At 41.3% G+C, this 25690-nt stretch overlaps 1 protein-coding gene across 1 annotated transcript; it reads left to right on the top strand.

Moving 5' to 3' along the window:
- The first annotated feature begins 10746 nt into the window (after positions 1–10746).
- Positions 10747–24115, top strand: SRGN (serglycin). Its single transcript, XM_028513410.2, has 3 exons — positions 10747–10901; positions 20285–20432; positions 23200–24115. The coding sequence occupies exons 1-3, from the start codon at positions 10826–10828 to the stop codon at positions 23417–23419; spliced, it is 444 nt and encodes a 147-aa protein (XP_028369211.1). The 5' UTR covers positions 10747–10825; the 3' UTR covers positions 23420–24115.
- Positions 24116–25690: the final 1575 nt, after the last annotated feature.

Here is a 25690-nt window from a genome sequence, read left to right as displayed (position 1 = left end):
AAGACATTCTTTCTAAATCTCACTGAACTCTGCTGTACTCAGAAATAGGCATATTTTTGCTTGTTCTGTCACCTGTAGAGACGGAACACTGCCGATCAGCACATTCTTTCACATGCTTGAAAACAGTCTTATGATTTCTCAAAGTCTCTCTGAGCCTGTTCTTTTCTGAAGCAAGAGGGGCCTGGCTGGTTTCCTGTCCCTGGCCCTGAGTATTCCAGGCTCTCTCCCTGTACTGGTCATGCTCTGGACAATGTCACACAGAGTTCAAAGCAAGCCACACCAGGGTCCTCTGTCCCACACAGAATTTTATTTTACAATAGCTTAATTTATTTTCATATTCCAGAATATTTACAAATGAAATAAAAGCATAAAGAAGTAGGGAAAACAAGTTATCACTAAGGCCTCCTCCCCTGACATTTTATGCAGATTAGAGTTGACTTTGAACCTGAGGGGCTGCCAAGTGCTGGACGCTGCATCATAGACCTATGGCAGGGACACCATCCTTGCCCGGAGGGTCTTACAATCTGAGCTGGTGAGCATCGAGAACAGCACTGAACAATTTTCCATTTCCACTGTCTACCGTCACCAGGCGTACATCAGGAAACTAGCTTACGTTCTAGTGGTGAAGGCAGACAGTGAGTTGATAAATGCTACAGCAAAAAGAAAAGGGAGGGGGCTGGGGTGCCTGGCGTGCCAGGGCAGACCGCAGTACCAACTGCAGCGCTAAAAGGGCCCCTCAAGAAGGTCAGATTTGAGTCGAGACTTGAAATAGGTGAGGATTTAGCCGTGCGGGAATCGGGAAAGAGTGAGTTTCAGGCAGCAGGAATAAAGCCTCAGAGGAACAAGATCCAACACAAACATCAGGAAGGGGCCACCGAAAGATAAGGAGTCTGAGAAAGGCTATGGGGGAGGGAAGGAGGAGGGCTTGCATGCCTGCATTGTGTGGCTGCCCTGTTGTGTGGGGTTATTTACCCAACCCTGGAGACCAGGCTCTGCCCAAACCTCTGGGCTAACTGAAATCAGCTCTGATCCAGGCTCTTTCACAACACAGATGCGGCCTTGAGTAGGCTGCGTACTGGCCTCAGTGGTCACGTCTGTAAAAGAAGATAGCCCACATCTGGCGATGCTCTAAACTCGTGCCTGCCAGTCCTGAGTGCACTTTGTAGTAATAACAGTAGTAATAATAGTAATACCGATAACATCACAAATAAGATGACAATTGCAGCATCTTTCCAAGGTGAATGACTTATTTATTCTTATTATTGAGACTTTATAAAATCAAAAGTAAAACCATCTATAATTTCTGTGGTTTCTGAGGAAAAGAAAGGTGAGAATGTGGCCTTTGTTCAGGAAAAAGAATTGCCGGTAGGTGAAGGAGGCGAAAGGCTTCCTCTCACCAGCCTTTAACGGTCTTCCCCTTGTGGGAACTTGCTCGAGGGCCCCTCTTGGCTCCTTGAGGGTGTTTCCTTAGCTGAGCTTCAGCACATCCGCAAGCAGCCAACGGTCAGTCCAGGAACGTTTGGGAGTGTTATGTAAAAGGTGAAACAACGGTCTTTGACAAATAAAAAAATGAAAACCTGGCAAAGTTTCCTAACTTTTGGGATGTTGGGGCCAGAAATGCAAAATTGTGTCCTCACAGTCCACTGAGCTGCTGAAAGGAGGGATTTGAAAGCACCATATTGTCAGACATGGTTTTGCCCAAACTCCAAGATTCAGGGTCCTGGACCCTGCGATTCAGGGTCCAGGTTTCAGGAAAGCCCTGCAGGGCTTTCCCTGCAGACAGAAGTGCTTTGGTTTTTTAATGGCGGGAGAGAGGTAGTATGGGCTGGTTGGAGAAACAGGACTAACAAATACCCGCCCCCTCCAAAAGTTCATCCAGAAAGGAAAGCTCACATGAGGGGTCACAGAACTGATAAGGGTCAGGGTCAGAAGTCAGATTACCAAAAATAAAATTCCACATGCATGTACACCGCTCTGTGCCTCAGTTTCCTCATCTGTATGGTAGGTGTGACTTCATAGGGCAGCTATGAAGATGAAGTGAATCGATCCTCAGGGAGTCCTTCGAATGGTGCCTATGCCCTAGAGGAACAGCCAACAGTGGGAGCTCTTGCCTTTGGTGACACGGGCTTTTCCTAACTGATGTCTGAGTGTTTTTCATCGAGAGCTGCCTATTTAGAGGACATTTTCAGTGCAAGCACACTTTCAAGTCATGCACCTTTTTTCTTTCTAACCAAGGGTTTCCTCAATCATAAAGGGGCCATCATTTTCTAAGCCAGCACTGTCCATCAGAAATGTAATGCAGGCCATGAGTATATATTGCCATATGCGACTTCAAATTTTCTAGTAGCCACATTTAAAAAATAAAATGAAACAGGTGAAATTAATTTTAATAATGTTATTGACCCAATATATCCAAAATATTATCGTTTCAATATATATTCAATATAAAAATTGTTAATGAGATCTTAATGTTCTTTGCTTCCTTACTACAGCTTTGAAATCCGATGTATGTATTACACATACAGCACATTTTAATTCAGACTAATGGCATTTCACATGCAGTAGCCACATGTGGCTGCCATGCTGGACGGTGATGTTATAAATGACAGGAGGATGGATCTTAGCCTGGGTGAGCTAGTCAGGCTGGGCTCTGACTCTCTCCCAATCACTGCTGTGATGACCAGAAAGGGCTGTGAGATGGTGAGGGGGTCCTCTGACCATACGAAACAAGGAGGATCTTTTTTAAAAAGATTATTTATTTATTTATTTTTAGAGAGGGAAGGGAAGGAGAAAGAGAGAGAGAAACATCAATGTGCAGTTGCTGGGGGTCATGGCCTGCAACCCAGGCATGTACCCTGACTGGGAATCGAACCTGCGACACTGGTTCACAGCCCGCATTCAGTCCACTGAGCTATGCCAGCCAGGGCACAAGGAGGATCTTGATGCAAGCCCTCCAAGTCCAAGAGTGCGGTTTTAAACTGAGACCTATTGAGTAAATGCTTGTGTGCCCTTAACGGTCCTTTCCTCCCTCCTCACTAACCCCAACCTCCATCTCTTCTTGTCTTGAGGATTAAATTCCGAAATCAGTTTATTCAAAATTGTCATCCTCTATTAAGATGCAAATGTTGGGGTAATACTGTCATTGAGTATCCACTGTGACTAAGGTAGTGAGATAGAGATTAAGATGGGAAGCAGAATGCCTTTTGGGGTTCTTTTGGAAATCTCTGAGAAGTGACATTGCAGAGCTGATGCTGCAGGGTCCAGACCTTTAATGAGCCCTTTGAACACAAGTCACTTAGCTGTAATGGGCACTTCACTAACTAAAAGCAGAAGCTATGAGGGGAGGGGCTGATACCAACATTCTGGGCACCATGAGTATGTACTTTTCTAGGTGAATAAATATGAACCTGACAACTACACAAGGAGTTTCTTAAAATAGGAATTTTCAGACTTGTCTGCTAGTCCATTCCCAGCAGCCCAGAAGAAGGAGAGGCCACCTCTTTCCTTCTGGGGAAATGCCCTTTGATCCTATTCAAGGAGATTTCAGTTTGGTCTTTAAAGAAGGATGTGTCACCCTGACTGGTGTGGCTCAGTGGGTTGGGCATCCTCCCACAAGCCTAAAAGTCACCAGTTCAATTCCTGGTCAGGGCACAGGCCTGGGTTGAGGGACCAGGTCCCCAGCTGGGAGTGTGTAGGAGGCTGCCCATGGACGTTTCTCTTGTACACCAAGGGTTCTCTCCACCTCTTTCTCCCTCCCTCCCCTCTCTCTAAAAATAAATAAATAAAATCTTAAAAAAAGATAAAGTAGGATGTGCCTTGGAGAAGGCTGACTTCATTTCAAGGACAGAAATTTCTCACTTTATCTCTTCCTTTTCTCATTCTGTTGTTTTGGGGTGAATTTACACATCTTTCCTCCAATTCATATTATGATTTATATGAAGAGAGTCTCATTTCCCTAATTCCCAGTCCTTTGGAAGAGTGGAAGGGGCCTGTTTTACACCCATATGCTAGTAGTGTTATTACCTGGTGGATACTCTAAAATGTGAAAAGAAACTCTATTCTTGTTTCATCAGTGATAAGATTGAACTATCTACTCATCACACAAATGTTCTTTCCCTCCAGTCTTCCTGACTACTACGTTTTCCCTGTCTGCACTATTCCCAGCTACATTGCCTTGAGGAAAACTGCTTTTATCAGGCAGTTCCTAGTGCTGATCTCTGACCCAACTTTCTTAGTCTGGCTGTGCCCAAGGGGAGGTTAGTCAAAGAATGTTCTCCCTTAGTAGCATTTTTTAAGTTAAACTTTTTGCCAACAAAGTATGTTTATTGAGTTGTTTTTTCTTGATTACTAATATATGTAATTTTTTTCTGTAAGTTTGGCATAGTCTGGAAAAGATGAAGAAGAAACATTTGTTATCCTACTATTTAGAAAACACCACTACTAACTTTTGGGCAATCAACAGTGATGACCCTGGCTGGGTAGCTCAGTTGGTTAGAGCATCATGCCAAGACACCAGGGTTGGGGATTCGATCCCCAGTCAGGGCACATACTAGAATCACCAATGAATGCACAAATAAGTGCAACAACAAATTGATGTCTGTCTCTCTCTCAAATCAATAAAAATTTTTGAGGTTATCATATTTTATACCAATCAAAAATATACCTCTAGAATAATCTTGGTGTGAAGATAAGACTAGCACACGTGGCAGGCTCTCTCTTTGGAATGTGCCCGCACTTTCTTCCCTGTCAGACATGCATCTTAGTTTTCTCACCCAAACACTAAGGGTCTCCCAACCAAGGAGCAATGGGCAACAGCATCTGTCTGGGGCTTACCCCTGGAGCCTGTTTCCAATGCCCCTTCCCTCTGTCTTCTCAGGGAGCTCAAAGTAGCCCCGCCTTGGTTCACTTTTATCCCAGAATGTTTCTAGGGAGTCAAAGCAGAGCACCACCCAGGCTCTCTCCTGTTGCTTATTCTACCCTCAGTCAGAGGTCCCCAACCTCTGGGTCATGGACCAGTACCAGTCCGGGCCTTTAAGGAACTGGGCTGCACATAAGGAGGTGAGTTTGCATGTAATGTACTAGAATCATCCCTAAACCATCCCCTACCCCTGTCCATGGAAAAACTGTCTTCCACAAAACCAGTCTCTGGTGCCAAAAAGGTTGGGGATCGCTGCCCTAAGTCCTTCTTTTGTTTCACTGTTCCCAGCTTTAATGAACATACTCTCAAAAAAATAAAAATAAGAAGACTAGCACATGCAACAAAATAGAAGAGTTTGAGACAGCATTCATTCATTCCTTTGGGGGAATGTACAGAAACATACTAAACTAATCTAGAAGTTTAGTCCATCTGGGGATATCATCAAATAAAGGTCATCAAATGTAGACCAGACTATCTAAGCCAGAAGAGCAACCGGTTCTAGCAGTAGATACTATCTTTTTGGATGGAGGATGGGCACTTCCTTTTATTCTCTGGGGCAGGGAGGGTTGTGTTAAAAGGCAAGGTTTCCCATGAGAAAAATTTTTACTGTCTCAATGTAGTAACTGTGACCAAATGGTCAAGCTTCTAAATGGTGTTTCACTAAGGGATTCTGTTCATTTTTCATGTTTGTGACCAAGACCATAAAAAAAGAGCCTAGACAAAGAATAAGAACCAACTGAAGTGTAGTAACTTAACTAGTCAGTGTGGTCAGCCTTGGAGGCTTGAAACCAGTGAGCCACTGCAGACCTGGCTGATGCTCTGTGGCTACAAATTAAGGGGCAAGAACTTTTCTCTTCCTTAGTGGCCAATAACCTTAAGTATAATTGCAGAAGTATGAGTAAAATTTCAGTATGTGTTTTTGGAAATAGTGAGGTTGCGTTGTGAAGCTTAGGGAATATTATCACTGAGTTTGGGAACTTGGGTAGTTTGCTTATCTGCAGAGGTGATGAATTGGTGGATGGGTTACAGATTGGCTCGTTAGTTCTGGGGGCGTTTGTGGGACCGGGTCGTGCCACGGAGTAAGGTATAAAATAAAAGCAATAAGAGGAGATAAGGAGGAACCCAGTGTGCCAGCAAGTAGTCTGTGCCACTTTGAATCACCAAAGGCAGGGTAGGGCAGTAGTCTTCTCTGGATACAAGGTGATGAAAGGTTTGTCTTTTATGTCTTCCCTTGCCACTCCCCAACTGTCCACTTTTCCACAGTAAGCATTATTAATTTTTTAAATTTGAATGTATGTATAACATAGGAAATATAGTCAATACCATTGTAACTATATATGGTACCTGTCAGTTACCAGAAATATCAGGGAGAACACATTGTAAAGCATATGATTGTCTAACCACTATGCTGTACATCTGAAGTTAATACAAAATAATATTGAGTATAAACTGTAATTGAAAAAAATTTAAATGTAATTTACTAAAGATGTAAAAAATAACTTAGAGTAGGATTGATAGATAGTATGCCTTGGAAACAAGATAAGACTTAAGAAGTCAAATACAGACTTCCTTTCATGATTTATTTTTAAAGGGTCTGATTCTCCTCCACCTACATGTCTGCTCATGTTCTCTCATGTCTAAAATTTTCCTGAAGAGATCTGTTTCCAATATTTCTGATCCCTGTGAAAATATTCCCAAGAGAAGTGACACAGCCCCCTGTTCCCAGTTATTTACACCAACGACACCGAGCATGTGGCTCTTCCATGACAACTTTTGGTTTCTCCGAGACCTATAATTTTGGACTTGGAATGTCATGTTCTACTAGACTGAAGGTAGCATTTGAGAAGGCTTTACATCTTTAAAAAAATAATTTATTTTTATGGCAGTTTTAGGCTTATAACAAAATTGAGCAGAAGATACAGAGATTTCCTATATATCCTCTGCCCCTAGTTTTTTGTCTTGTGAGACTGTAGGCCCAAACTATGGTGGAGGAGCTCTTTTCCACCCTGTCCCAGTCCAAGATTAAAACAGTGAGGTTCTCAGACTTTTATGTTCTTGACCTCACCTGGAGAGGCTTCTGGGCTAGGGCCGTGGAGACCTTCAACAAGACAGGGATCCTGCTCCCGGGAAACTGGATGTGTGGCTACAGTTATGAGAGGGGGCTCAGCTGGGGGTGCTCAGGAGGCTGTGTCCTCTTCCATGGCTCCCACCCTGTGGGCACCCATCCACTGATACTCAGTGACCCGACGAAGAACACAGTGGTAGCTGCTCCCTTGAGCCAGAAATGTCAAGATGCTTTTCTGTCTTGGTTGCAGTCTCCCCATCCACCAAGGGGGAGGAGGTGAGAATGAGGATAGAAATGAAAGAATGGGAGACTCGAAGGCGGTGAGACCCATGAATATAGGAGTCACTTTTTTGGGAAAATAATTTTTTCCCCTGCAAGGTCCCTTTTATAGTTAGATGTTTTCTTATTGATATGGACTTCAAATAAGATAAAGGTACCCTTTTAAAAGACTGATTTTAAAAGTGTTTTACCATGGAGATTCTCAAACATATATTAAAGTAGGGAAACTAATATCATGAACCTCCATCTACCCATTGCTCAGCTTCAGCAATTAAATGTTCACTTCTATACCTCTCTTATCCTCCTTCCTCAAAATGAATTATTCAAGAGCGATTCCCAGCCATTTTATCATTCCAAATAGAAATACTTTGGTATGAATCCCTAAAAAGTAAAATAACTAAAAGGAATAACTCTGGTGACTTATAAATCTTGGTCTTCTTTTCTCATCATTCCTCATGTGTCATTGGACTTTGAATTCAGTAACTTGAGTTCTTGACCTTGTTTTGCCTCTCACCAGCTGTGTGATCAGTGGCAAATCATGTACCTCTCTGGGCTTGAATTTTCCCATTGGAGTGGGTGAAGTAGATGATTTCTAAGGTCTCTTCCAATTCTAGAAATATAAAAAAAATGCAAGTATCATCCTTTAAGCCTCAAGAAACACATGACATATTTTGGACTATAAGACGCACCCCTCCCCCCATTTGGGAGGGATAATGGTTGTTAATGCTGCTGTTGAGTTCTGTTTATATTTACATTGGTGAAATATTATGTTATTTATGTTATTAAATATTTTACCACATTTTTTGCTTCAAATTTTTTTTCCTATTTTCCTCCTCTAAAACCTTGGTACATCTTATGGTCCAAAAACACATGGATTTGGTACAGGATCTGTTTGCCGTTTGCTTTCTTGGTGCAGTGCCCAGTTCACAGTCAAGACCTTCCCATGCTTCACATCCCAGAGACTGCTGAGTGGCAGAATCTTTGACATGGAGCTCTAAAAAACAAATGAGCTTTGGAGGCATTCCTCAGGATGGTTTTATGTGCATGTCATTATCTCACGGCCTCACTGCATCTTGACAAGTGTTCTGCTGAGTCGTGATGCTGGGAAGGTTCAAGTGTTCCAAATGGATCCTTGTTTTAAAAAGACCATCCTGTCTCAGCTCGTGTAGCTCAGTGGATTGAGTGTTGGCCTGTGAATTGAAAGATTACCAGTTCAATTCCCAGTCAGGACACATGCCTGAGTTGTGGGCCAGGTCCCCAGCTGGGGTGTGCGAGAAACACTGATCAATGTATCTCTTGCACATCATTGATGTTTGCTCCATCTCTTTCTCCCTCCCTTCCTCTCTCTCTCTCTCTCAAAAATAAATAAATAAATAAATAAAATATTTTTTAAAAAGACCATCCTAAAGCCTATAGCTAGTAAAAAGTGATGTTTATATAGTTTGGGGGTGCAGGGGGTAAATTACTCTCTTATACAAGGAACTGATAGGTATCCCGTTACAGGGTAACTATGGAGAAATAAAGATAGCCATTCTACAGGCAAATCAATGGAGTGTAAAGTAAGGTACACTTAAGGTGCCTGGTAAATAAAGGATTAAGTCTGGAATAGAATATGTCTTGAAATTATGGAAAACATGCTTATTGTAGGGGCTAAGGTTTAGAGAAAGATAGGAGTCCTCTTTGGTTAACGGAAGAAACTTTGGGCGAGAAGATGGTACCCAGCCCAGAAGAGCACCACCAATGTGCTCCTCACAGTATGTGTCACGAGCTTTCGTGGGCACCCTCCACGGTTTCCCACAGCATCCTCAGAGCCAAGACAATAGGACTGAAGTGCATGTGGTCCAGCATGTCTCATCTGGGCAGTGAGGGAGACAAGCTCTGGACCAAGTTTCTGGCCGCCGCTGGCATCTGACCCATTCCTCCACAGTTTGAAAAGAACCAGTGTAAGGAAACTGGAGGGAGGCTGTTCGAGAAGAAGAAACTTAGTTGTCAGTGTACCAGCAGAGGAGCAAATGCTTTTAAAATCTGCAAAAATATTTTTTTAAATCACACCCCAAAGAAGGAAAAAAATGAAGTACCCAAATGGAAAAAGCCTCCAAAATCACCATTTCAAACACAAGTTTTAATCAGCTCTGACATTTTGCAGGGAATTAATTGAAGTTATTGACAGGGATTATTGTTTTGGTGCCAGGGTTTTAAACCAGGGGATAAGATTAAAAGGGACCAAACTCGAGGGCTGTTCTTTCCAGTTTAAACCAATATTCCGTAGTGGGAAGTTCACTGCACCTGGGAGCTGGGCTTGGTTACGGCACTCACAGGGGCGCCTGGACACACTTCTAGCTGGAGGAGGGCCAAACGTTCATTCTCAGTGACCCCGTGGACTCTCACCACAGCCCCTCAGAGATTAGATGCCGAGGCCTGTCCTCAGCAGGAAACGGTAAAGGAATCAGCAGGAAGCCGAAGCCAAGGGAAGGGAAACTCCTCCCTCCTGTCCAAGGACTGGCCGGAGTGAGGATGAGGCGGCAAGTGGGAGCTGTAGGCTTGGGAAGGGAGCTTGATTGAATCTTGAATGGAAGGAGGAAAAAGCATGTGCCCCAAGGGCAAGAACTGGTGATGGACTGTTGTGTTTATCTCTCCCTGGTGATCCTCAGTCCTGCGGAAGTTGCACCATCCCCTCATTCACAGGGGCGCTGGTGGATCGTGTGTTTTCTGAGGTCCAGTAGCCCACTGCGGACAGCCTCCTCTTAGTCCTGATTTTCGGCTTATTCAAGGCCAGAGGACCCAAACCTCAACTTGAAATTTTTTACCAGGAGAAAAGAGGAAAGTATAAATGGCATCAAATCGTAAGTACTCAGTGTGAAGGAGCAGAGGAATGCAAAATCATTTTTGTTTTACCTGGTTCTTTGTAACATAAAATATTCTATTCTTGAGCTACAGGGAGAGTCTGTGTTTCAATGGGAGAAACTGAGTCCAAGAAGAAGAAACTGATGATCTGGAATCTGACAACACTTTTCTTGTATATTAGAACTCCGATTTGAAGATTCACGTCTTGAGCTTGGCTCAGGGAGTTATGCTACTCTTGAAGAAAAAGAAAATTGAGAATATCTTGTGTGGAAAGTATTCAGTGATGAAAAAGCAGTACCTAGCTCCCTTATCTCATCAACAGTGCAGTGGACGCCAATGCTAGCAATTTCCTGTTTAGACTGTTACCTGAAGAAAGAAAAAACAAATGGTACTGAATGCTGATTCTACTGTGTCAGTGGGAAAAAATTTTCTGACAGGCAAATGGCAAACAACAAAGCTTTTGAAAAGCCAGGCCTGGGGAGAGTAATGCAGTTTCATAATGGGTATGAATAGTTATTTTGCTGCTTTACTTTTTTTTAATCTTTCTGGTATTTTTTTTTGTTGTGGGTCTCTTTCTATTTGTTCAGGAAATTGTGACGTGTGTTCTGGGCAGGGTCTGAGGTTTTAGAACCCTTCTAAAAGGCGCAGAGAACACCCTGCTACATTTCCTAATCGTGGGGCTGGCGTGCAGGCAGTGGAGCTGAAGCGAACTGGTCACGATGCGTGTGCTTCTCCCGTGCAGTCGGCTGGCCCTGGCTCTCGCCCTCATCCTGGTTTTGGACTCTTCCGTTCAAGGTAAGCCCCTGGACTCGGGTTCTCCTATAATCTTCTTCGTAAGCCCGGGGGCCACACAAGTGGTTCCACTCACGTGAAGGTACAGAACGTGCTCCACTTGGGAAAGTAGGCAAAAGAGGAGGATTGTGGTGACTGAACTTCTTCGTGTGAGTTCGGTTAAGTCTGATCCCAGGAAATATTAAACTCTTAGACAGACACAGCCTTGTAAAGTCTTACAATGACTGAATTGCACTACTTGATTTCTGGATGCATGTGTATGGTTTACAAATTTTTAAAAGCTCGGAGAGGAATAACGGCCTGTCACTTGGAGGAGACGGCACCTCCAAGGTTTTAGAGCATCTGCCTACCCCCGAGGGTTTGTCTGCATCTGTCCCAAGTTCTACAGTGGTGTCATGATTATTGTAACACTGGGAAGTGCTAGTTTTAATCAGAGAATTTTCTTTTTCATTTTTAAATGTAAAAATGTGTTTATTCACAATTCTTGAGAAGTCATCATTCCTTCAAAAATTCTTTATGAACAAAATGCCAAAAAATTACAATAGTATCTTATGCCAAACCAAAAATATATATGTGAAGTATACAAACTTTAGAAAGCATAGCACAGCATTGTAAATGTAGATTGTCTTTAAAATATTTCCCACAACATAGCTACAACTTAAATTATGTTAAGGCATTAATAATAACATTATCTAAAATGTTTACATATTTAAAGTGTCATATTTGTACTTCTTTGAGATAAAAAGATGAAATTATAGATGTCATTACCTAGCACTTCAAATATTGACAGGACCATGATTATTTTTTTAAGTACAACAAGGACTTTAAGTTACTGTTTCTCTCTGGACCTTCCTATGTTACTGAGAACATTCACTATCATTGTTACCAGAAAAATAAATTTAAAAAAAACTGAGGAAAAAAATCAAAAGAGTTTGCTTACTGAAATCATACCAATCCTCAGCAAAATCAAGACAAGAAATTAGGGAGTATCTTTTAATTGATACCTAAACTTCAGAGAAAAGAAGCATTCACTGCATATCACAAAAGTAGTTATATATATTCATATACTTGTGCTCATTAATGTGCCTTGTATTAAGAGGCAAAGGAAAGCTTAATAAAAATCGAAAGATCCTCTCACACCAGAAAGGATTTTATTTACTTTGAAATACCCATGTTACCCTTTTAGGTTTTCTTTTCTGGTTAAATCATGCATAGGGAACATATTCCATGTAAAATCCTTCTGAGACCAGTCATTGGAAATATAAAGTTAAAAAAATTTCACCTAGAAATTTAATGTATCAATTAACTTAAAATCAATATTCACTTATAGTACATGTAAAAAGAAGTGAAAAACTGAAGTCTATTTATTTTCTTCAATGTTATAATCAGGGTAAATTTATGTGTATTTTTCTTCTTTTTTAACTTGGTTCTTAGTGAAAATTCAATTATAGTTTGGCATAGTTTATGAAAATCCTCTCAGATTTTAAAGAGAGACCAAAGAATTTTAGTATTTGTGCTGTTGTTACTCAGAGAAACATCACATTTGGAAATTTCTTGTTAGGTTTCTTTGTCATTTAAGGCTGTCTAGTCAGAAACAAAACTTTGAATAACTAAGAAAACAAAAATGATCAGTTTCTAAGGAATATACAATGTCTGCTCTTTCAGTAAATAAGAGACCCTGTGTAAATAAGCCAGGAGGTCACGGCCTGACAAATAGATGGGAGAATTTACATTAGAAAAACATGAAGTTTCCCTAAATCGTAAAGGAAATACTGAGTCACGGTGACACATATGTCCCAGATTTGTTCCTTTGAAGTAACTCCTTCTTTGGCTTTTACTTCTTGCGGAAGTGAAATCGTATAGATGATCTCAGATACATGAATTATGTATTGGCACTTTATAAAGTCATTTTTTCTTGTCCTGCAATCATTGAAGAACACACAGCAAGTAATGTTGTGGAAACTTTTCCGCTAATCTTTTTATTTTTTAAAGTATGAAACATTGTTAACTGTAGGGAATAGGCTTCACTCGGATCTTTTAGGGAATGTCTTCAGCTTGGTGAAGTGGTTCCATGTTCTTACAAGGTCTGGAGCAGAGAGGCATGTGTTTGCCACGCAGCCTGGAGTGGCCAGTGGTGCTGGGCCCGCCCTGGCCAGAACCATGTGAGTCTTTCCATCGTCCAGGGTTCCCAGAAATGTCATGTTCCCCACTGAGATTCAACAGGTAAAACTAGAATTAAAACAGAACTATTCCTATGTAGTGGGTGTTCATCAAAACAAAGTGAAAAGAGAAAGAAACCCTTATGAAATTGTATAACAGACTAGCATTTATGTTCTCACCCGGTAGGTTTAGCTATGGGTTAGAAAAGAAACCAAAAAAGAGAACACAAGCGGAGTGAAAAACTGGGGTGTTTCCAGAGAAGGGCACTTGGTGTTGGAATTAAGAGTTTGTGTCCACTTCCAAGTAAGAGGGGAACTAGACGCCCACCCACACGGTGTGAGTGAGTGAGTGACAGGCACTCAGGGCTGCCAGGCAAAGGGCCATAGCACCATGTCACTGTGTAGTCACGTGGTGCCAGCTTTGATTCAACAGCATTCTTTCCCCCTCTTGAAAGATTTTTACTTAACCCATTGGTTTAACTGAACTGATCAAACTGACTAGGCTTTTGGCTTTCTTTTACTGAACAAATTCAAAACATCTTAGGTTACTGTGTTAGTTTGCTAGGGCTGCCATAACAAAGTATCACAGGCTAATGACTTCAGCAAAAGAAATTTATTTCCTCATATTTCTGGAGGCTAGAAGTCCAAGATCAAGGTTAATTTCATTCTGAAACCTCTCTCCTTGGCCGATAGCTGGCTGTCTTATATCTGTATCTTTACTTGGTCCTTCCTCTGTATATGTCACGTCCCAATCACCTCTTCTTATAAGGACACCAACCACCTTGGATTAGGGCTCATCCACATGACCTCATTTTACTTTAATCACTGCTCTTAAGGCCCTGTCTCCAAGTACAGTTCCATTCTGAGGTACTGGGAGTTAGGACTTCAACACACGAATTGGGGGACACAACCCAGTCCATAGCTGTTACTATGAGTCAAACCCAGGTAGAGACATGGTGTAACACTGTCTGCCGAATCAAAACCATGGAAGATTGGCGATGTGTGGGAGACCCTGGAGAGCACGGGGGGAGGGGGGGGATCCATTTAAAGTAGAGAGCTCTAGGGGACTGATTCCTGATGAAGCCTGTGAGTCCTAAACTCTTTCGTTGCCTCTTTTTTGAAGATACCCATAAAGGGAGAAACTATAAAATCCATGCGTAGGTGTGGTGCAGGGAGTCAGGGCTGGAGCACGTGTCCACTCCACACTGTCTCCTAGATCACAGTAACGATGGCAGTCCCACCCCGTGTGCCACCGTTTGGTGGCAGTGGGTTTTCACATCCATTCCCTGGTAAATGATCACTACATTCTCTGTGAGGAGGACTCAACACCGATACAGAGGGCAGAAAACTGGATCATACGCTCATCATCTCATTTGCTCTTTACATAAAACTTTTGCAAATAATTTCTGAGACTTGCCCAAGGCCCATTACAACTAATTAATGGCAGAACTCATCTAATTTCAAGGTCAGTTAACTTTCTACTGCAATTTGGCCATCTTCATGGTGAATTAGAGGTTTTCTTTATTTGCAAAAAACCTTGCTTTGACTAGAAATTGAAAGTAAACATGACACTTTATATAGCTTGTAAAACCACTCAGGGTGGGGACCCCCTCCGTGTTGTAGAGCTGACTGGTCAGTGGGAAGCAGCTTCAGCTTAGACAGTGAGGTCTGTTCGAATGCTGCCAAATGGTGAATCAGAAGGGTCTTTCCCCCCCTCCTCCCACGGCAGTTTCTGCTTAGGCTGCTCTAACACACCTGCGGCAAGTCCCCATTAAAACAGGAAATTAGTAAATCTTGATGATGTTGGGGGAAAATTGGTACTGTAATATAAAAGGGTACAGAAAGCTTAGTGGGGTTGAGTTATTTGCTCTGGTAATGTTTATTTATAGAAAGTATTTTGGTAAAGGAGGACTAGTGACAGAGAGAGAAGAAGGGCAGTGGGCAATGAGGGGAAAGGATTCTAAATAAAAGCCATTCTTCGCCCCAGGGTCCACAACAAAATTAACCAGCAGATCCAGTAAGTGAGATCTTTTAGGAAGATAATCGATCTTTCTGTTCACAAGCATACTCCCTTTTATTTTTTACAATATGGTAATCATAAAATATTTCTCTTAAGCAAGATAGCATCAAGAAACTCTCGCAGCATCGGAGGCTGGAACTGTTGAGTTTTCACATCCTGCCGACACCCTTGGAGAGTTAGGTCCAGGGCAGTGTGTCTGTGCCCGTGTTCTTTATTTTAAAGTAGATTTCCAAGCATCAGTCCCAAATCAAATAAACTTTTGGAGTGGGGGGGTCACTTCTACCTTTAATTTCTTTGTAAATCTTTAAACAGGTTTATTGAGATAGAGCTCACATTCCAAACAATTCACCCACTTAAAGGGAAAGCCTCCCATTCAGTGGTTTTCAGTGGATTCACAGATGCACACGACCATCCCCATAGTTGGCTTCAGGACGTTTCATCATGCCCCCCCCCAAAAAAATAAACCCCCTTTATAAATTTTAAAAGCTGATATTCTGAACTCTGGGGAAAAATTTGTATTTTAGATTTTTAAAAATTAATTTATCAAAGTTTTATTTGTTATACCAGAGAAAATATGTGGTCAATCACCTAGTTCCTCCTCACAAACTATGAGATTTCCTTTCTGTTGCACTTTCTATCTCTGTGAATAGTTTTTTGGCTCGGTACCCAGTGCATCACCACACACGGAGAGGACTGCCTGGACCTGCTCTGTCCTAAACAGTAGTCACCAGCCACTCGTGACTACTGAGCTCTTCAAATGCGTATGATGCAGCCGGTCCAAACTGAGATGTGCTTTAAGTGCAAAATATTATACCAGATCTGGTCTTAGTATGAAAAAAAGAATGTCAAAAGCCCACTAATAACTTTTATATCAATTATATTAAACAACAATATTTGAATATGTTGGTTTAAATAAAATGCATTAAAATGAGTTTCACTTTTTTCTTTTCACTTTTTGAAATATGGCTGCTATAACATTGAAAATTCCACATGTGGTTTCATCCTCTGTTTCTCTGGGACAGCATTGGTCTAGACCAGTGATTTTCAGCCTTTTTTAGCTCATGGCACACATAAACTTAATTGTCAAAATTCTGCAGCACACCAAAAAACATTTTTTGTCAATCTACAAAAAATAGGTATAATTTTAATTCATTTGCACCAGATGGCTGTTGTGTTGCCTGTTGTCATTTTTTTATTAAACAATCTAAGGGAAAAGAGGTCAGTGCCCCTGATTAAATAGTCAGGTACTGCATGTTTTAAAATTCTTGCCACACACCCATGGAGAATAAATAGCTGGTCTACACAATATAGGGTGTGAATATAGCGCCCTCTGCTGGATGCAATCTTGCTCTGTTATCTACAAGATCAAGCTTGTAAGTAGTAATTAGATTCCAAGTTTAAGCTGCTTCGGGAAAGAATCAAAGGAGAAAGAAAGAGCTAAAATGTATTAAATACCTACCATATGCAAAGGCTTGTGCTAGATGTTTCACCAATGTTTATCTCGCTTAAATAGGAACCCTTTGGGATACTATTTTTCACACTTGAAAGATGAAAAATTGAGAATCAGAGAGAGAGGCCTTAAATGGTAGAATAATAATTTAAATTCTGGTCTCTCTACAAGCTATTCTCTATCAGAGATAGGTCTTTGTTCTCCTAACCAGAGAAACTAGCTCTTAAAGAGTTATGCCCACGGTGCTATCCTAAAGACCTGATATTTGCATCTCATCATTGGGTCTACCATTGTCCCCATTTTATGGATGAGACAATTGAAGTATAGGGAGGTTAAGTAAGTTAGTCAACGCCACACAACTGGTAAGGGGCAGACATTGTGATGCCATCTTGCTACCTTACCCCCCACCTCCAGGCGGAGACAGAGCTGACCCCTCATCAGTGACAAGCTGTCCTGGACCTGACATTGTTTTGGGACCCATGGGGAAGACTGTGATAGGATGGTGATTCCGAAGGAAGGAAGGAAGGAAAAAAGGAAGGAAGGAAGGAAGGAAGGAAGGAAGGACGGACAGTGAAGAATATTTACCTTTTTCTACATTAGAATCTTGCTTTTTGTTTACATTTTTAAAGAAATATTGTTTACTATAGCAATTTAGAAAATAAATGTGAAAAAATCCCCAGTCTATCGCTAGTTATTTTTGTGTATTTTCTCCCATTTCCTTTCATATCTGTTTATGTAGCTACATGAACTATTACACACACAGAGTGCTATTCTGCTTTTTCCATTCATTTTAAAATACAGATTTTCCTATGATGTTAGATAGTCTTTTTCCATAGCCAACTACTTTTTTACCATTTGGTTAACATTGTCTCATATGAATGCACCATAATTTATTTGAGTATTTTCCTTTGATTACTTAGTTATTTCCTTGTTTTGAACAATAGAACAGTTTCATATATCTTTTATATTTTATCTATGTATATATTTTTCTATAGATATATGTATGTCTTAATGATATAATAACTTGTTATATTTATGAAATTAGTCAGAAATGCTAGCTAGACAAAAATTGAGGATAGAGATAATAGACAATCAGCAGGAAAGGGAACATAATAAGGAAAGAGGACATTGTGGAAAAGTTAACTGGTTCTGCAGTCTCTTCAGAACAAGTTTGTGGCCATTCCATTGAGATGTGATGTGAACCTGACCTCAGAAGAGGCTCCACTTTTCAACCTGATACTTGCTGTCAGAAGAGAATGGAACACAACTTGTGCACACTCCCCTAGAAACACAGACACTGAGGGGGAAAAAAAGCAAAACTCCTAAATCCATGAGCTCTGGAGAGTTGGATAATGACATTAGTGGTAATTTTCCCTTTCGTTTGCTATGTTTTTTAAAGTTTTACTTTGGGGTGTGCTGGATATGTCCATACCCCTGATTGTAGTTGTGGCTCCATGGGAGTGCACAGAGGAGGTCTGTCCAGGAAAAGTCCAGCCACTGTTAATATAACGAGAACAGTTTGCGTGACACTGGTGTAACCTGGCAGCCAAGGAGAGTGGACTGGAATGCACATGCATGAACAATGACAACTTCACTGTGCTAGTCAGTGAGGGCAGTAGACCCCATGTTGAGTGAGCATGGGTACTGTGTGGCTGTCACATTCAAAATGAGTGAGTAGAGCAACAAATCTGCATCAAATTTTACATTAAGCTTGAACATTGCTCTGTGGAAACTCTTCAGATGATTCAGAAGGTCACAGCTACGGGCAACTGGTGACTGGCAGCTTCATCACAACAATGTGCCCGCTCATGCATCACATCTTGTGTAGAGTTTTTTGGTGAAACAATAAATTATCCAGGTGACTCAGCACCTGGGTGACTCAGATTTTGTGCCCTGTGACTTCTGGCTTTTCCCAAAACTAAAATCACCTTTGAAAGGGAAAAGATTTCAGACTGTCATTGAGATTCAGGAAAACACAACAGGGCAGCTGATGGCAATTGGGAGAACTGTGTGAGGTCCCAAGGTGCCTACTTCAAAGGGGACTGAGGCGTCATTGTCCTGTGTACAATGTTTCTTGTATCTGGTATCTTCTTCAATAAATGTCTCTATTTTTCATATCACATGGCTGGATTATTCTGAACAGACTTCGTATGTCAAAACATTATATTGTATGCTTTAAGTACATTCAGCTAATTGAATGTCAGTTCCACCTTAATGAAGCTGTTACAAAATAAAAAAAGTTTTTTGAATACACAATGCATACATATGGCTCAAAAATCAAAAGGTTCACAAGGAGGTGCAGTGAAAAGCCAGTGTTCTCCCAGCCTCCAATTCCCTCCACAAAGGCAATCAGTTTGTAGTGCATCTTTTCTGAGGTGTTCCGTGCGGTAAACATTTATGTGACTGTGTTCTTAAAAACACAAACATACATAAGTGGTGATAGACAATGCGTAGTGTGTGTTACTTTTTTTCTTAATAATATACCTTGGAGATCGTTGCATGGCAGTACCCAGAGAGCTGCTTCATTCTTTTTATGACTGTATAGTATTGTAAGCTGTACCTTAATTTATTTAACATTTAATTTTCTAAGCTTTTGCTATTGTAAAAAATGCTTCAGTGATTGTGCACAGCATTGTGTGGTTTTTTTTCCTTAAATAGTTGTTATTGTTTACATTTCGATCTGTACAGGACAGCAGTGTGCTGGCCTTTAAAACCATCTTTCCTGCTTTTTAAGAATTTTATGTCAACTATAATTAGAAAAAGAATTTTCAACATGCCCCGTCCTGTTAGGTGATTAGTTGCACTTACATGAATAGAGTGTGTGCTTGGGTGAGGAGGAGATGAACCTTTTGAAGGGTGAAGTATTTCTTACCACTACCCTTGTTAAATTGAGGAATGAAGAATTTAATGAATTAATTAGGGATCTCCTATACAATCTCAGAACACCAGATTTGGAGCCTTTTGCACAGAAGTGAAACTCAAATGAAGCTATGATAGATGAGGGCATCCCAGCCTGTCTGTCCCTCCAAGAGAAGCCTTGTTCTTTTGAAATCTCTGACTAGATAGGAGGGCAAAAGAAAAAAACAAAAAGGCCAAGTTTTTGACTACTTTTCATTCTTAAAAACACTATGTTGCCCTAAAGAATGAGGCCTCTGTAATATGCTGGGTATGTTCACTATATGCCTTAACCTTCCTAAACGTGACTGGACTCATCTCTAGGAGCACAGACACGTTTGGGGGTCAGACACAGGTTCAAACCCCAGGCCCCCTGCTTAACACTTGTGCAGCCTCAGTTCTCCTCTGTGTAGGTGGAGATAATGGTGCAAACGTAATAATGGTTAGTATTATCAAGTGTTTACTGTGTGCCTGGCACTATGCTAAGGTCTTTACCTGCATTTCTCATTTAATTTTTGTGACCAGTTTATGAAAAAGAGACACCGTTCACCTCTTGGCTTTATGGGGAGGGCTCAGGGAAGTGAGAGTTCCACAGGTCATTAGTGGCAGAGCTGGAGCTGATCGCCAGAGTCTGCTCCAACCTTGAGCTCCGGGCTGCTTTGTAAGGGTGTTGTGAGAAGGACACACGGTGCACATGAAAGACCGGTACACTGGGTGCTCCTGTTATATTGGTGGTCATGAAACCTCGCCACACCTTGCCTTCTACCAAATCTAGAGTCTGCTTAAACATTTCTTGGGGACAGAGGGATTAGAAGCTCTGTAAGAGATGATTATTCACCACGTGCGTTGTTTGTTTGGGCAGGTTTACCTGCGCGGAGAGCCAGGTACCAGTGGGTCCGCTGCACTCCCGACAGTATGTTTGCAAACTGCATTGATGAAAAGGGCCCAGTGTTCGACTCACCTCCGGGTGAATCCAACAGAATCCCCCCTCCGAGGACTGACCCTTTTTCGTAAGTGGACTTGCCCTCTTTCGCTTTCACCAGTCTCTGCTGGGGTCTCCGCATGGAGGTGGGAGGGGTGTCCAGGGTGTGTCTTCAGGCTCTTGCTTTGACGTTTGGTTTTCACTGCACAGGGCTGGGTGAAACTGCGCTGTACCTGCTGGTGGATGAGGCGCGTAGGAACACACAGTTCGGGTTTTCTTCTGCAAAGTCTCTTTATCGTGGCAGAGACGAAATTGAGGGGAGGATTTGTGAAAATTGGTGAAAATATTTTTCATCAATAGATATTAAAAATGATTGAACACTATTTTATTTGTGTAAATTGAGCACAGTAAATACTAAAATCCAATAAAAGTCCATCAGTCTAATGCACACACAGAATGCGGTGTGTCCTGAGGTGTGATGTTATTTAGTAACAAGAAGGGATGAAGTATTGGCACCTGCTACTGTACCGTCTGGGTGCATCCTGAAAACATTATGCAGAGTAAAAGAAACCAGACACAAAAAGCCACACATTCTATGATTCCATTTATAAAAAATGCCCAGAATAGAAAAATCCATAGAGGCAGAAAATGGATTAGTGGTTGCCCCAAGCTGGGGAGAGGTGAGGGATAAAGAGCAATTCAAAAATTGCTAATAGGTAATGGGTTCTTGAGGGGGTGATAAAAATGTTCTGGAATTAGGTTGAAGTGATTTTTTTAAAGGATATTAGAGAAAGGAAGAATAAATGGCTATGACTTACAAAAAGAAAATCAAACCTCTCTTCTTGATTAAATAAAACCTGCTTTACATTTGCAAAAGAAGTTCAGGAGGAACTCATAAGCAACAAAAAAGTAAATTGCATTAGAATCCATTATTTCAATGAATATCAAAATTACATATCACACAGCAGAAATGAATTATTAAAAGGATTATCATAAAAGTTTTAATCCTTAGATTTAAACCTAGAAAATGCCAAAGCCAGGCATTTCTCCCCAAAGCCAGGTAAATCATCTCACCCAAACCCGGCGAGTCCAGCAGGGCCTTCGAGAGCCTGTTGGCCGTCTTCATCGCTGTGCTCACAGGAGAGGAGACTCCATCATCGCCACCCTCAGAATGAAACTCTGCAGTTCTGCCCCGTATTTTTGCTCTAAGTCCCCGGTTGGACTTGGACTGTGGCAGCTTCTGAGGCCTCTTCTCCTGTGCGGGCTGCACTGTCCCCACACATCTGCTCCAGGACCCCAGTTCTATAGTTACCCTTCTGAACCTGGCATGTGCCTCCCATCAGTGTGCAGACACTAGCTCGTATCTCCTACTTTCAGATAAAATCCCTTCCTTGACTCTGCATCCTCTCGCACTCTTGCCCTGTTCTCCACTCCTCTTCCCAGCAGCTCTGCCTGAGGGTAGCCTGTGCTTGCTGTCTCCCCCTCCTCTCCTTGACCCCTCCTGTTTGGACTTCCTACCTTCCACCCAGTGGGCTTGTTAAGATCACAGTGACTCCTGACAGCGCCACTGGTTCCTTCTCTGTTTAGCTTACCTGAGTTCTTAAATGCCTTCAAAAACAAGTGGATCACCTGTCCTTTGAAATGCTTTCTTCTCTGAACTTGCGTGGCCCCACCTTATCTTGGGTTTCCTTCTGTGTCCCTGGCTGTTCTTTTCTCCTCTGCTCAATATGTAATATGTTGGTGTGGCCCTGGCTCTGTCCTGCGCCTCTTCTCTATCTGCATGCTTTCTTTGGTGACCTCATCCTGTTCCCTGGCCCTTAATACTGTGTGTGTGTTGTGTGAAAAACCACCAAAGCTGTGTTTCCTGCTCTGACCCCTTTTCCCTGACCCCACAGTCTAAAATAGCCCCCTGGCCACCCTCTATTGCATTACTATACTTCATTTTTCTGCAAAGCATCTAGCACAACCTAATGTTTTTCTGATTTATTCACTTTTAATTGTCTGTCTTCCCCACTAAGTCATAAACTTCTTGCATAGGGATCTCATCTGTTGGTCTCCATTCTATTCCAGGTACTCAGAACAGAGATCAGATATTCAGTAAATATTTATTGAATGCATGCATGAATCAAACTCTAATCTGTTGCATGGCCTGTGGTTTATCATTTTCATGGAGAAAAAGACCCATGGGCTCTGACATTCAATGTTTGTCTCTGAACGTTGTTGCCTTCATTTGCCACTGAGTGGTGGCACCATTGCTCCAAACTTCTGATCTCAGTGAATTTCTAACCAGCATGCAAAACCCAGCTGAATGAATGCACTTATTTTTTTAGAGGAAATTGAATGTGAATATACTGGCAAATATAATGCTTAACTTGTCCCAATGAATTTCTTACAGAGGGCTTTGTTGAAGCACTGTGAATTATTAGAAGTTTTGTCAAAATTCTAAAATAGGAAGGGATGACATCAGTCTAGGTTGACTTGTTCATTCTTTCTTTAGTGGGAGAAAATGGAAAAAAGAGTCTTCTTTTTTTTTTTGAATAAAGGATCCCTTAAGTAAATTCCAAATATAGGATTGCTATGCTAGTGATAAGAAAATCAGCATTGTTCATATGAATTTGCAATGCATAGATGTGGAATTGATCAATGCAATGGGTTGCATAAAATATGCATAGGTAAACATGAGAAGGTCTGACTTATTTTTTGTTTCAAAGCATTGAGTAACTGGGAAATTTTAAACTTTTAATTTGATTAACTGGATGACTGCATTTATTTTCTTATCTTAAAACATGTATTCAATTATCTTTTTTATATCTCCAATTTCACTGTGGTTTTTTCATTTTCCTGTCTCACTTCAGAATGGCAAGCACTCAGAACTTGAACGATGTCTTCCCTCTTTCTGAGGACTATTCTGGCTCTGGCTCTGGCTCAGGATCTGGAGGCGACTTCCTGACGGGAGTGGAACATGAATACCAACCAGTAGATAAAAATGATGCTTTTTATTATGACTATAAGCCTGTGTCCTCAAACAACCCGGACTTGGGTCAGAATGGACTAGAAGAGAATTTTATTATGTAAGAAAGAATGTTCCCGCCTTGACACCAGGCAATGCATTTGGCGTATTTTGTGTACCATAGCAAAATGATTAATTTTGGGACAGAAAGTTTTATAGAAATTTTAAAACATCTGATTTATTTACTTTTATTGTCTGTCTGAAAAAGAAGTTTAAGTTTTATCACCTTTTTTTCTCATGGATTATTAAAGCCTCTGTTATCTATACTATTTTCCTTATACTTGCGTTTCCTTATATTATATTCAGCCAACATCACTGTGAAAGTAACTAGATTCCAAATGTCTATAAAATTGCTTTAAAGACTAAATTGTACTGTTTTGTTTTTTAAAAAATCGGTTTGAGAAGCAAATTGACAGGCAGTATTTCATATCTAAGTCTTCAGGAACCTGACTCTGATTTTGAATTATAGATATACCCTATTTTTAATTAAAAAAAAAACCCAGATGAAACACACAATGAATTTACAGAGTGGGTATTTGACATTCTTACAGTGGAAAGTGCGCAGCTCTCACATTACCTCTGGCTGCGTCTGCAGAGTGCCTGGACGTGGTTTGTTCAGAAGCACGATTGCTGTTACCATGACAAACTTAGGCCCAATTCACAGCGCAGTCGTGCTCTCAGTACCTCGCATGCTTTACCTTTCTCCCGGATATCTGTGTATTTTCCAATGTTATCCTATTAAAGCATAAGCATAATCAAAGGGTTAAGCTGTCTGGAATTTTTTGTTCTAAATGCAGGATAATACTTATTTTTGTGCAAACATTTTACTAACAAAATATCTACATTTTGCTATAATGAGATCAAACTTTGTAACTAGAGTCAAATCCTATTAACTAATAGATGAAGAAAACAATCATACTATATAGCAAGAGGGTTATTCTTGCCCAAGCACTTCCTCTTCTTGAGGGTGATTCCCATTTCTGTTTCCTCTAGTTCAGGGGTCCTGTTGCTTTGATTGTCATGGACCCTGATCTGCACTGTCCAGACCTATTCAGAACTGAGGACTCACATTAATCTTTGCTACAGAGAGCCACCCGTCCAAGGCCACACCTTCTTCTTAGGGCAGCCTGTCTCAATGACTGGTTGCTGTAGGCATATGAATGTGAGGCTCCTCCCCTGAATTTGGGAGCAATTTAGAAGGGCTGTCATGGATTTAGAGCTCCCTTAGGGGTCTGCTGAGTCTGTTGGCACTGCTTTGCAGCTCAATTTCTTCCTTAGTCTTGCTTCCTTCCATTCCCCTCACAGCTATGCCCCCATAGAAACTTTCCACACTCTAGTTTTCATCAAGAATTTGCTGCGAATCCAACCTGTGACAAAATGGGATTTTGGAGCTAAATCACCTGCTGCCTGGCTATCAATGAGAACCCCACTCTGGCCATAGATGCAGCACAGGCACAAAATAGCATTGCAATTGCTAAAACATCCACTGAGGATGAACTGGGATGGTGTACCAGTGGAAGGAAGTGTTCCAGGGTGTGACATATCAGGTATTTGAGAACTCTGGGGATGTAGGAATTATAAAGACAATGGTATTAGATAGTTATTGCTGGAGGCAATTAATGCTTTTAAAAGAGACAATGAGCTCTCATTGGTGTGGCTCAGTGGATTGAGTGCCAACCTTTGAACCAAAGGGTCACTGGTTCAATCCACATAAGGGCACATACCTGGGTTGTGGGCCAGGTCCCCAATGAGGGGCACGTAAGAGGCAGCCACACATTGGTGTTTCTCTCCCTCTCTTTTTCCCTTCTTGACCCCCTCTCTAAAAACAAATAAATAAAATCTTAAAAAATATAAAATAAAAGAGACAATGAAAGGCTACAGATGATTAATTAAAGGTTAATGGGAAAACTAGTGGGCCTCCTTGGCAGCATTTTAAGAAACTCTTCTTCAGTGGAAGGGCAGAGAAAGCTGAGGACCAGGTCCAGGATGTAATCATAAGAATATCAGAATTCAAAAATGTTTCATTGTCAACCTAGCCAAGTTGATTATACAAGGTCAGGGCCCAGATTGGAAAAAAAAAAATGGGACCCTGAGAGATAAGAACATCTGGAATGATACATTCAGATTTTAAATTCCCAGATTTCCTCAAACCCTTGGACTCTATAGAGGACCACTCTTTAAGAACTAGTGATTTCCTTTAGCTTGAAGGTGATTAAGAGACTTCTGCCCTTCAAGTCCACATGCATAATCCCTTAAGGTCTGTCCACACCTTCCCTCCCACCCACTAGATCAATAACTAAAGTTTAAAAAAAAAAAGAAGTAGGAAAGTGTTGAAC

This window comes from Phyllostomus discolor, chromosome 5, assembly GCF_004126475.2.
Source record: "Phyllostomus discolor isolate MPI-MPIP mPhyDis1 chromosome 5, mPhyDis1.pri.v3, whole genome shotgun sequence".
Taxonomy (NCBI): Eukaryota; Metazoa; Chordata; class Mammalia; order Chiroptera; family Phyllostomidae; genus Phyllostomus; species Phyllostomus discolor.
Note: the sequence above shows the minus strand (reverse complement) of the source record. Positions and strands in the feature narration are given on the sequence as shown.

Coding starts and splice junctions, on each gene's coding strand:
- SRGN (XM_028513410.2), top strand. CDS start 10,826: ATGCGTGTGCTTCTCCCGTGCAGTCGGCTGGCCCTGGCTCTCGCCCTC. Junction 10,902..20,284: donor TTTGGACTCTTCCGTTCAAG/GTAAGCCCCTGG, acceptor TTGTTTGGGCAG/GTTTACCTGCGCGGAGAGCC. Junction 20,433..23,199: donor CCGAGGACTGACCCTTTTTC/GTAAGTGGACTT, acceptor GTCTCACTTCAG/AATGGCAAGCACTCAGAACT.